Below are 13,726 nucleotides of genomic sequence, written 5' to 3' on the forward strand. Positions count from 1 at the left end.
ACAGACACACCTCCCGCTCCCACCGTTTAAAAGTGACACTAATGCGCGTCCACGTCTCTTAACAACATCACCAGTCCTCAGGAACAACCTGCAGACATGGGGAACTGCACTGCAAGCATGTGCGACCGGCCAAAGAACACTAACATCAAATTTAGTTTACCTGCCGTGTGTTTCGTCTGGCAGTTGTCTATGATTATTCTTTTTGGGGTATTTGTGCGGTATAATGAGGAGGCAGACACGCACTGGGTTGACATCAGAAAGGAGAAAAATATCACAAGTGATATTGAGAATGACTTCTACTTCAGATATCCAAGTAAGTGCATCATTTTATGGATCAAACTACGATAAATATAAGAATCTATGATATATAGCCTATTAACAATAACAAAAATCTGTATATATAGGCTACCTAAACAATAATTAACTTATATTTTATTAATATTTGTTGGTTTAATGTCATGGTTTCTTATATATTTTATATTATCCATCTGTCTGTCCATCTTTCTTAAAAATCCAACAAATGCATCACTGTTCATTGATTGTGGTGTTAATGTTTATCAGTTGCTTCATCTGTAAGCTTTTCTCTTGACAACATGCATACCAACTTATGCACATGGGACTGTGGTAGTGGGGGAGGTAGAGGGTTTTATTTGCTCTTTGGTTATGTAAGGATCAGTATCCATTGTCATTTTTTGAATCTTTGAAGGTGTGGTTGAATTTTTCAGTCATGTATAGATCTTTAGTCTTCTGGTCAGACTATCCACTGTTCTCCAACTATCAATGTTTTAAGTGTTGGATGACAGGTGGTATATGATCTTGGACACAAACTATTGTTTGCAGCCCGATCAGATATCATTGGACATGTTTTGTCATGGCTGATGTGTTACTGTCGCTGCAGAAATTCATCTTCTAGTAGTCCACTTTCAGAGTGGTTATGAAAATGTTTACTGATTGGGTGGAGCAAGGATTGGGTGGAGTGCTTGGTATAAGCACAATAGTGATGATGATAAACTTAAGCTCATTTGTTAGCTGTGTGAGATTTGATAACAATTAAAGGGATAGTTTACCCAAAACTTATTGAGTCATTGATTACTCACTCTCATCTCGTTCAAAACCTGTAAGACTCTTGTTCATCTGCAAAACACAAATGAAGATCTTTTTGATGCGCAACTACTAATTTGACGCTTCAAAAAGTTCCTATGAACTTTTTGAACCGTCTGAAAGTTCTAATCCATATGAACTGAGCGGTTTAGTCCAAATTTTCTGAAGAGACTTTATGATGAACAGATGAACAGATTGAATTTAGGCTTTTATCCACATAAATATTAATCAGCAAACATTAACAGAAGCTCAACCGATGCGTGAGAATGAACCTCATTGGTTCTTGCAAAAGCTCAAATGTTCTGCGTGACACGAGAATGAACCTCATTGATTCTTGTAGAAGCTCAAACGTGCTTCGTAACACAAAAACGAACCTCATTGGTTCTCGAAAAAGCTCAAATGTTCTGCGTAACACGGGAATGAACCTCATTGGTTCTTGTAGAAGCTCAAACGCGCTTCGTAACACAAGAATGAACCTCATTGGTTCTTGTAGAAGCTCAAATGTTCTGCGTAACACGGGAATGAACCTCATTGGTTCTTGTAGAAGCTCAAATGTTCTGCGTAACACGGGAATGAACCTCATTGGTTCTTGTAGAAGCTCAAACGTGCTGCGTAACACGAGAATGAACCTCATTGGTTCTTGTAGAAGCTCAAATGTTCTGCGTAACACGGGAATGAACCTCATTGGTTCTTGTAGAAGCTCAAACGTGCTTCGTAACACAAAAATGAACCTCATTGGTTCTTGTAGAAGCTCAAACGTGCTTCGTAACACAAAAATGAACCTCATTGGTTCTCGAAAAAGCTCAAATGTTCTGCGTAACACGGGAATGAACCTCATTGGTTCTTGTAGAAGCTCAAACGCGCTTCGTAACACAAGAATGAACCTCATTGGTTCTTGTAGAAGCTCAAATGTTCTGCGTAACACGGGAATGAACCTCATTGGTTCTTGTAGAAGCTCAAACGTGCTTCGTAACACAAAAATGAACCTCATTGGTTCTCGAAAAAGCTCAAATGTTCTGCGTAACACGGGAATGAACCTCATTGGTTCTTGTAGAAGCTCAAATGTTCTGCGTAACACGGGAATGAACCTCATTGGTTCTTGTAGAAGCTCAAACGTGCTTCATAACACAAAAATTAACCTCATTGGTTCTTGTAGAAGCTCAAACGCGCTTCGTAACACAAGAATGAACCTCATTTGTTCTTGTAGAAGCTCAAATGTTCTGCGTAACACGGGAATGAACCTCATTGGTTCTTGTAGAAGCTCAAACGTGCTTCGTAACACAAAAATGAACCTCATTGGTTCTCGAAAAAGCTCAAATGTTCTGCGTAACACGGGAATGAACCTTATTGGTTCTTGCTGAAGCTCAAACGTGCTGCGTAACACGAGAATGAACTTCATTGGTTCTCATGTCAAACGAACATGCTTGAGCTTCCACAACTGTAAAAGTACCACAACTGATGTGTGCGTTGATGAATTTTTAGATGTGAATAAAAGCCTAAATTAAATCTGTTAATCATATAAAGCGATCGAGTCTCATCAGAAAATTTGGACTAAACCGCTCATTTCATTCCAATGATTAGTTTTACGATCTCTTTATGAACCCTTTGAAAGTGGTAGTTGTGTAGCTGTCATTGGAGGGACAGAAAGCTCTCAGATTTCATCTAAAAGATCTTCATTTGTGCACTGAAGATGAATAAAAGGCTTTGGAACTACAGGAGGGTGAGTAATTAATGACAGAATTTTCACTTTTGGGTGAATCAACCCTTTAATGTTCCTGAAAACGAATGTATCACACCTGCTGCATCCGAACGAACTTGAGTTACTTGGCATAGAAAATGTCTTGTGTATAAATACAACTTAGCAAGACTTGTAATTTATCCGGGCAGCTTTTACCGTAGGAGTTCTGCTTTTCTTAGTTATTTTTTACACCAACCTGAAACCTAGAGTTTTACATCTCCTGCATCATCGGTTGAGAAGGTTTTCAAGGTGAAGCTTCATGCCAGGCCAGAATAAAAGGACAACCTTGCCAAAGAAGCAAGAAGTGTTATCAGTTTCTGGGAGTGATTTCACGATAACGCTTTGATTGCCGTCACATAACGATTGCCAGCAAGTTCTTTTTCTCTGTGGAAATAAGGGCTTGTTCAGAAACCACAGCTCTGTCTGTTTTCATTAGCAGTTTTCTATTGTGTTACCAGCATCTAGATGTCCTTGTAGTGCATTTCTACCAGAACATCTTCACAGTAACCAGCCCAGCCTGGTCCTGTTGAAGAAATTGAAGTATCATTTTTCATCTCTGCTACATTTTAGTCGAATTTGCTGCTGCTTTGACCTCAGTTAAGTCACCAAAAGGCTCAGATTACAGTTTGTGACTTGCTAAAACACACATTTGTCCGTAGTCATCTGAGGGTGAATTAAGATACTTATAAAATGTTTAAACATCATAATTGTTTATCATCATTTTTTTTTCTAAAGGCAGATGTGAAGTTTATGATGCTAACTTAAAAATATAAAATAATGCAAATTGTTTATATTGTAATTCAGATAATATTTCTGAATATAAAGGTCTGATTTCATATAATGACACTGTTTTATTTTAACATTTATTTTTACCTGAGTTAAAATGATTTAGTATTTTTCTCACACAGTTTTTTATACACTACCATTGAAAAGTTTGAGGTCAGTAAGAGTTTTTTTTTTTTATTCATACTTTTATTCAGCAATGATCAGTGTATAAATTGATCAAACGTAACAGTGAACACTTTTGTTACAAAAAAAAAATAATCTAATAAATATTTAAAATAAATGCTGTTCTTTTGAACTTTCGATTCATCAAAGAATACTGAAAAATGTATCACGGTCTCCACAAAAATATTAAGCAGCACAACTGTTTTCAACATTGATATTAAATGTTTCTTGAGCAGCAAATCAGCATATCAGAATGATTTCTGAAGGATCATGTGACACTGAAGACTGGAGTAATGATGCTAAAAATACAGTTTTGATCACAGGAATAAATTACATTTTAAAAATATATGGAGAGAAAAAAACCCCGGTAATTTTAAAATGTTACAGTATTTCACAATATTACACTTTTTACTGTATTTTCTCACCCCTGGTGAGCATAAAAGACTTCTTTCAAAAACGTAAAACAAATCTTACTGACGCGTTTAAATGGTAATCTACATAAAAATATATAGCTGTATATGTATAGTATAGCTGCCTCTATATATTAGGAAGGAGATCATCATTTTTGTCCTACTCTAAAGGACATCCGTCTTTATGGACATGCATAACCACCATAGACCCAATATTCAGATGTTTTTCAATTCTGAATATGTGTTTACACCCTTGACAACACCTCCTTCTATTTGATTTCTTATGATCCTCGCTATGATTTTGATTGACTGAATTGGAAATATTTTGTTTGTTTTTTCCTGCAGGTTTTCAGGATGTTCATGTCATGATCTTCGTGGGCTTTGGGTTTCTCATGACCTTCCTGAAGCGCTATAGCTTTGGCGCCGTCGGATTCAACTTCCTGATTGCGGCTTTCGGCATCCAGTGGGCTCTTCTGATGCAGGGCTGGTTCCATTCTCTGGACCCAGCTGACGGAAAGATCAAGATCGGGATTGAAAAGTATGTTCTTTTTTGTGAGTTATTACAGTTGTCAAGGGGGCCAAAAAAGTTTATACTCCCCTAATTAATACTGATATATAAATCTCTGCATCAGAATTAGCTGATTGTTTGAGGATTTATGTAGAAAACCTGCAGTTTTTGCATGTGAACCCAATGTTGATAATTTCGGACACAATGCAGACAAACCAGTTTGCAGGTGTCTCTTCCCTGCGGGAATGAAGGATTTGTTTTGTATTTAAACAGTAATTAGAAAAACAGCCTGACCAAACTGGAAAGTGAATGACCCTATTATGCAGATGCAGGCACCACTGTTTATTTTATAATCAGCACTGTTTGCTACTTTGTATGAAGGACATGAACCTAAAAAAGTTATAAAAATGCCTAAATTTATTGTCATCTAACACTTATGGTTGTGTACAAAATACAGACTCTCCACACTGAATTAAATGAAACGTAATGTAAGTTCAAGGGCTGAAACGAATGGAACAAATGTTTCATTGAAGCGATGTCCCCTGTGTTCAGCTTGATCAATGCAGATTTCTGTGTGGCGGGGTGTCTGATCGCCTACGGGGCCGTGCTGGGGAAGGTCAGTCCCGTGCAGCTGTTGGTGATGACTCTGCTCGGGGTCACGCTGTTCGCTGTTGAAGAGTTCATCATCCTGAGCGTCCTCCTTGTGAGTCTGATCGCTAGGCTGTCAAAGATAATGTACCATATTATTCAAATGTTTTAACATATAGGGCCCTATCTTGCACCCAGCGCAATTGACTTTGTACACGACGCATGTATCATTCCTATTTTGCACCCGCGCACAGCGGACTTTTCCCTCCATAGACGCGCGTCAGTAAATTAGGAAATGAAATGCGCTCCCGGGGGCGGTTCAGCGTAAAGAGGAGGCGTGTTCCGGCGCAAAAGTTCCCTGATGCTATTTTGCAGGTTTAGAAAACAATTCCGCCACTGACCAGGAAAAACCTAGTCTAAAGTCAGTGACGCGTTGCGCATGTTATTAATATGCTATTTTAAGGGCGCATGCTTGGCCATAATCAATGTAGCGTGTGCGCAACTCGCATGCACTTTGCTTATCTCATCTACACACAGACGCAGCAGTTTTCATTTTCAGAAAACCATACATTATTACAAGGAAAAATATTACCACACGAGGGAAATCATTGTTGTGTCCATGAAGATGTGAAAAAATAGGCATAAATCTAGCTTACACATTTACCCAAATTATTATACGCCTGTTTAACCAAAGCTAATTTGGGTGTGTTTCTCCCATCCCCATACAATGTCACTTCTCTGTGTTTTACGGCCCTGACGAGAACGTCGGTCTCCTCGGCTGTGAACCGCTCCTGGCGCGCGCCTGGCAAATCCGCCGTTATAATAGCAATCCGCCATGGAACAAGCACGCCTGCTCTTAAAGGGAATGTGAGATGACGCTCTGATTGGTTTATTTCACGTTACGCCAAATCCACACCTATGAATAATGAAGCTACTTCAGACCAACCCATTTTAGATTTGCGTCGGGTGCAAGAGTCATTTATCCCGCCGGTATAATAGCAACAGCGCCCAAGACCCGCCCACAAAGTTACTTGCGTTTTGCGCTTGATACTTGCGTTTCAGATCGTTAAAATAGGGCCCAAAGTGTTTTATACAATTTACAATCACTGTAGTGTTCATATGTTATGTGTGTGTGTGTATGCATATTGATCAATGATTCAATCCTCAGGCCAAAGATGCTGGTGGCTCCATGGTGATCCACACTTTTGGAGCTTATTATGGTCTGTCCATTTCATGGGTTTTGTATCGACCTGATTTGGATAAGAGCAAACATATGAACGGGTCCGTCTACCACTCGGACGTGTTCGCCATGATTGGTAAGAGTCTTGTCTTGAGGATTAAACATGAATCGTTTTAGAAACTGAAAGGACTGCTGGAGATTCTGTGCAGCTTGAACTAAAGCTTGCTTTATTGAAGGCTCAGATAGTGTTTAAATGTACATTCTGGTGTCTTGTGCAGGAACCCTCTTCCTGTGGATGTTCTGGCCAAGTTTCAACTCTGCCATTGCTGATCATGGAGACGGTCAGCACAGAGCTGCCATCAACACATACCTGGCCTTGGCCTCCACCGTCCTCACGGCAGTCGCCATCTCCAGCCTGTTTGAGAAAACTGGGAAACTAGACATGGTGAGCATCCTTTATTATTATTTTGGCAGACCTGATTCACTTATTCGTAAGATAAGACTTAAAGAAGATCTAAAACAATTGAATTAAAGTAGATTCAATTTCATTTAATTTTTACTTTATGAAATAAAAAAAGTCATGAGTCATGAAAAACCTGGAAATGTGATTTCCAGATATCAGTATGAGTGAGTTTATAGAGTTACACCTTTTACAGTGTCTGCTCTGCTTATATTGTTCTGTCTTTCACTCCATATTAGAAAGTATCAAAGTAGAACTGAAGTGACACGATTAGAAGTTTAACTGGCAAAATACCAGAAGTGGCGCATGTCACGGACGAGAATCCATGAGCCGTATTATTAGACTGTTTTCTAAGGCTGCACAAATAGGCATTTGTTCTAATACATAATGTACATAAGTTGATTGTTTATATTATCTATATTACATTATGCATTTTAACAGTATTGATCAATAAAACAATGATTAACTGCGTTTGATACTTTATTTGAACCAATTATTATTGCCTTATTGTTATTACACATGCATTTTTAGTCATTTTAAAGGCTATTGTTCACTTGGGTCTAATTTTATTATAACAAAAATTACTCGATTAATCTGCGAAATAATCATCGAATTGCTCTATTACATACATTGACAGCCGTAGATTAGTTAAAACATTTCAAAATGCACCTGCATTGTGATGTCTTTCAGTCGAATAAAAGACATATTATTTTGTCATTGAAGATCTCTTAAAAATGGAGTTAAAATATGGTCTCGTTCTCATGAACCCAATATCGTGTATTGAATCGTCACACCCCTAACTATTACTATTAATTAATTTGTTTTTTATTATCCAGTAAATGCAATGACAGGACAAGTCTTGGATTATCATTGGTGGTTGACCAATACATTTCTCTGATTGTCCAGTCAGTAATTCAGTTGTACAGTCAGTAATGCATGTAGTGCTGGAAGTGGGCCTTCTGTATTTGAATCTGTAGCGTTTTTCTTGCGGACTGACACTTCTCACATTTTTTTCCCCCACTTTGAGCACTGTGCATATGTGAATTTGAACACAAGTCCTGCTCGAGGTTAAAATGCCATGTTTCTTCCCCTTCCAGGTTCACATCCAGAATTCCACGCTGGCTGGCGGAGTCGCTGTGGGAACAGCAGCTGAGTTTATGCTCATGCCATACGGCTCTTTGATTGTTGGTTTCTTCTGTGGCATTATTTCCACGATGGGTTACATTTTTATTTCGGTGAGTCTTACCTGTCAGATGAATTGTTCCAGTTATTTCTTCCAGACAGTGACCTTTTAAACCATCTGCGTTTCTTTAATTATTTATTTAACTGGATTTGACGATCAAGAACGTTGTGACAGTAAAAGCTTTGCAGAAATTGTCTTTTGTTATAGGGATCACAAGTTATTCCAAACCTGTATGAATTTCTTTCTTCTGCTGAACACTGTATTTTGAAGATTGTCAGTAACCAAACACTTGGCGGTAGCCATTGGCATTCATAATATGAAGAAAAAAAATACTATAGAAGTCAATGGGGACCAGAAACTGGTTTGGTCATTGATATTCTTCAAAATATCTTCTTTTGTGTTCAACAAAAGAAAGAAACTCATACAGGTTTGGAACAACATGAGGCTGAGTAAATGATGACAGAATTTTCATCTTTGGGCGAACAATCTCTTATGATTGCATAAACCCCTGATTTGTCTCTGCTCCTCAGCCGTTCTTGGAGGAGAAACTGAAGATTCAGGACACGTGTGGAATCCATAACCTGCACGCTATGCCAGGGGTCATTGGAGGAATTGTGGGCGCCATCTCAGCCGCTGCCGCCACCACCACCGTTTATGGAGAGTTAGGGTCAGTGAACAATCAAATAAAATAATAATAAAACAATATATGTGACCCTGGATCACAAAACCAGTCACAAGTCGCACGGGTATATTTGTGGCAATAGCCAACAATACATTGTATGGGTCAAAGTTATCGATTTTTCTTTTATGCCAAAAATCATTAGGATATTAAGTAAAGATCATGTTCCATGAAGATATTTTGTAAATTTCCTACCGTAAATATATAAAACATTTATTTTTGTGAGTGAATGCTGCACAATCACGAACATAAATGGACAATTTTAAAGGAGATTTTCTCAATGTTTAGATTTTTTTGCGGCCTCAGATTCCAGAGTTTTAAATAGTTCAAATATTGTCCTATCCTAACAAACTATACATCAATGGAAAGCTTATTTATTCAGCTTTCATATGCTGTATAAAACTCAATTTCAAAAAATGTACCCATGTGACTGGTTTTGTGGTCCAGGGTCACATATGTAGCCTATTTCATGCAAGATATTTTCAGATTGTATAAAAAAAAAAAAAAAACTTTTCTTAATGGTATTTAATTCACTGCAATATTTGTCCATTTCAGGTTGGAAAACACATTTGACTTTACAGGAGCTATTGCGAAACGGGTGCCCACGGTCCAGGGAGGATACCAGGCAGCGGGACTCTGTGTGGCCTTGTGTTTTGGAATCGGAGGCGGTATATTAGTTGGTAAGAGTCTTTTTAGAGATTAATCTAAAAATGGTGCATATTGTAATGGCTTCTCGTTGTGTGCCGCAGTACACCATGCAATACTTCTGAAAAGCTTGCGGATCTGAAGGGCTTTTGTTGCAATTGTTTGTTGCGTCGTGGTGTGGTGTGGTGCTTGTAACATGAAAGCTAGAGAGGACAGTGTAGGATGACGTTTTGATAGTCTACAAATAACCTGATCTTCAGCTAACGTGAATGGACAGGCGTATTAGATTTCAGTTTGTAATGGAAATGTCACATTTATCATGTTGACATAGCTGTGATGTTACATCAACAGGCCTGGTTCTGAAGCTGCCCATCTGGGGGGATCCTGCAGACGAAAACTGCTTTGAGGACGAGATCTATTGGGAGGTCAGACAATTGTTTTTTCTTTGAAATGTTTACAGAGAAATTGTTTTACTTGCAAGGCAAAACTCTGTCTGTCTATCTATCTATCTATCTATCTATCTATCTATCTATCTATCTATCTATCTATCTATCTGTCTGTCTGTCTGTCTGTGTATATATAAATATGCAAAAAAAAATAATAATAATAATAATATATATATATATGTATATATACAGTATGTATATATGTATGTATGTATATATATATATATATATATATATATATATATATATATATATATATATATATATATATATATATGTATATGTATATGTATATGTATATATATGTATATATGTATATATGTATATGTGCATTTTTTTACATATTTATATATACACATACACAGATTGCGTCAAGAAGAAAAAGTCGATTCTTTTTTTCTTTTTGTCTTTTCTTTTTCTTCTTGCGATCAGGGTCATCATCCCTCTTTTTCTTCTTCTTGGGATCAGAATCTGAAGGGGTTTCTGGTGGTAGAGGGTATTTTGAAATCTTTTTTGTAAGTTTTATTTTGATTTAAAAATTATTTAAATTTTAAATTGTAACTTATTAGCTTAGCTTATTAATTACTTAATAGCTTTTCATTAAACTCACAAATCACCTGCAGTTCCATCATGAAACCCTGACGTAATCTAATCTAATGCACTTCATGTTGTTGATAACAAAGAATGCAATATACCGGTATTTTCTTTCTCTTTAAATTTTTATATCAATATTGTACAAGATTGTCCTCTACAAATCAATGTGATAAACGACTCGAGTAAGGGTCAAAAGTAATCTAAAAGTATTTAAAAAGCAATCAGATATATTACCTTAAATGTGTAATAAATGTAATGTAATGGTAATGGATCACGTTAATATATACAAATTTTTGTCTTGTAATTTGGAATCATTAACCGACTACAATTTGTAAGTGTATATATTTATATAAATCAAAATAAAACTTATAAAAAAAGATTACTAAAAATAGTTTACCTGCATGTCATATGACCATTAACCGACATCAGAGAACCGTTAACTTATTTTTATTAATAAATTATTAGTGTATATATATATATATATATATATATATATATATATATATATATATATATATATATATATATATATATATATATATATATATATATATATATATATATATAAAATATATAATATATAATATATAATATATATAATATATAATATATAATATATAATATATATATATACAAATTATATTTACAAAAAAAATTGTATCACTTCATTGCAGGTTCCAGAGGATGAAGAAAGTATTCCTCCCATCCTGACCTACAACAACCACATGATCCCCAACAAACATGCAAACATGTGAGTACAGAAATAAAACTGTGAATGTCTTCTTCAGTTACTATTTCTTTAGTTAGTGGTTTATGTGAATTCTAGAGTAAAATTCTATCTGGTATCCTATAACAATTTCTTGTCATACATAAAATATCCACCAGGGGGCATATGAAAATGCTATGCATACATAATAATAGCCACTGAATTGAAAATGCACAGTGAATTAATACATAAATTAGCAATACTCGTAGTTTTCTTTATCATAATAAAATAAATAATAATTATTATTATTATTATTTAAATTGAAGTTACATTTATTTTATTAAAAGAAAGATTGAAAGATAACTTGGATGCATAGCTGCCATCTCAGATCATGTGATCTCTCCACCACAAGGTGGCGCTTGATGACCGCGTTTAGTTTCGGACCAGCAAAATCAAACTGAAAGCTGAAAGTAACACATGGTTTCTCATACAGGACAGAGACAAACTTCGTGGAGCAGCATTAACACATGGAATCAGATCTGCTTTCCTGCGGTTTCCCTGAAGACAACAATACTCACTACCGGCCAAAAGTTAGAAAGAAGCCATGAAGCACAGATCCACAATATCTTAATGAATCAGAGAAAGCATTTATTTGTATCCAATTTGCAGATCCAAATAACTACTTAATATATTTGCATATCAAAAAGATTATCAGATTATTCAGAATTATACAGTTAAAAAAGGGGATGATTCCAGAATCAAGTGACTTTCCTGTGAATGTGTTCAGAGAAAATGTGACCAAAAAACCACAACCTCTAAACCTCCAAGCTGTTACATTTTTAATGAAATTAATTTTACAGTTTTTCATTTTAAGCATTGTTATTCAAGCCATCATTTGGTCATTATGATGTAATTATTTTGTTTTATAAGATTATAAAAATGTTTGTCTTATAATTGTAGGTGAGAAACTGCATGTTGCATTCACATATAAAATCAAAAATCTATAATCTTTTATTTATAGACTCAATAATTTGCATGTCCATGTCAATCAGCATGCCTGCATAACATCTCTAAATCAAATATTTGTCATTTTCTTAATGCTTTAACAAATTTGACTAAACAGTGGCAACAATGTGCAATATCTGTAAATATTCCTACATGTTTTTCCTGTCTCTAATAATGTAACCTTTAATTTGTTTTGACCTTTCAGTGTGTTACCTTTATTGTAAGATTGTAAAAAAAAAAAAAAAAAACTAATATTAAACATTTCACTACTGTCTAATACCAGATTAAATTATTGAAGTGATTCTTACCTCAGGTTAACATGCTTCTTTTTTTCCTCTGCAATTCCACACTCATTCGTAGCACATAGACAAACAAAAAAACATGAAATATAGCACTTTAGAATCATTTTAATAATAAATATGATTATGCCCACTGGTCTTAAAACATTTCATTTGGTCCTGTTTTGTGATGTGCTAATTAAGGCTACTCTTTTTGGCTAAATCTGATTTATTTATTTTGCATATCCAGATTTTATTCAGATGAGTTTTTTGAATGTCTGGTCAGCAAAAAAAACCACATAATCTTTTAAAATATAAATAAAATCTGATTCAAAGCACATTTGGAGGTGGTTTGAAATGTGATTCCACTCAGACTTAAAGTGATACATTCAGTTATTATTATTATTATTAGCCTACTATTATTATTATTATTATTACTATTACAACTTTCATATCCAACCAAATCCAATCGGATATTGACGTCAATCTGACGTTTGTCTGACGTTGGGTTCTGACGTCAACCCAACTTTTTTTAGACTGGTTTTGCAATAACATCTCTATAGCTAGGCCTACATGGTTTTGTGAGATTTTGAACTAAAAATAAAAAATAAAAACTCACTTGTTTACACTCTGCCTCTTTCTGCAACTTTTTTGCAGTAGGCTACAACGTTAAAGTGCAAGGCTGATGCTTTGTAGTAGATTCACACATAGCCTACATGAGCGTCGCGAGGCAGTTTCATTCCGATTGAAAGGACCCAAAACACGCGAAACCGCACAGCACACTCCCAGAATCTGTAATGGTGCGTTTTCACTTCATATAGAAGTTTAGCTTCACGAGCTTAAAGCTCAACTTCCATTGGAATGAATTGAAAACACTCGCTCTGCTCGGTTCCAGTGGACACGCTAATATGGGCGTTGAAATGAAACGCGCGAATCTGGCGGTAGATCGCACGTCCACAATTTTTTTTACTTATTAGTAAAATAATACACTTTAAACAAAACATTCAGGGGATTTAGAACGTTCTGATGAAAGGATATATATATATACAGGCCTATATATGCCTAGGCTAGAAATACGTTTGAGAATGAATCGTTTAAAAGAGAAAAAGATATTTGCGTGGTGCTCCTGCATGGGCACTTAGTGCCCAATAGGCTATTGTTAATCCGCCTATGTATACCAGTCTGTTTCTCAGGGCACTTGGAGAGCGAGATGATGCACCACCTCCATTTTTCATGCATCCGTTTTGAAAGCCTCGT

The 13,726-nt window shown here is 35.9% G+C and overlaps 1 protein-coding gene across 1 annotated transcript; it reads left to right on the forward strand.

The window, feature by feature from the left end:
* The first annotated feature begins 59 nt into the window (after nucleotides 1–59).
* rhcgb (Rh family, C glycoprotein b) lies at nucleotides 60–13,082 on the forward strand. The gene is made up of 11 exons (XM_084094314.1): nucleotides 60–313; nucleotides 4,543–4,735; nucleotides 5,258–5,408; nucleotides 6,462–6,609; nucleotides 6,752–6,918; nucleotides 8,031–8,168; nucleotides 8,647–8,783; nucleotides 9,351–9,475; nucleotides 9,792–9,865; nucleotides 11,155–11,231; nucleotides 11,680–13,082. The coding sequence occupies exons 1-11, from the start codon at nucleotides 97–99 to the stop codon at nucleotides 11,708–11,710; spliced, it is 1,458 nt and encodes a 485-aa protein (XP_083950440.1). The 5' UTR covers nucleotides 60–96; the 3' UTR covers nucleotides 11,711–13,082.
* Nucleotides 13,083–13,726: the final 644 nt, after the last annotated feature.

Source organism: Abramis brama (assembly GCF_963993115.1).
Source record: "Abramis brama genome assembly, chromosome: 20".
Classification (NCBI taxonomy): domain Eukaryota; kingdom Metazoa; phylum Chordata; class Actinopteri; order Cypriniformes; family Leuciscidae; genus Abramis; species Abramis brama.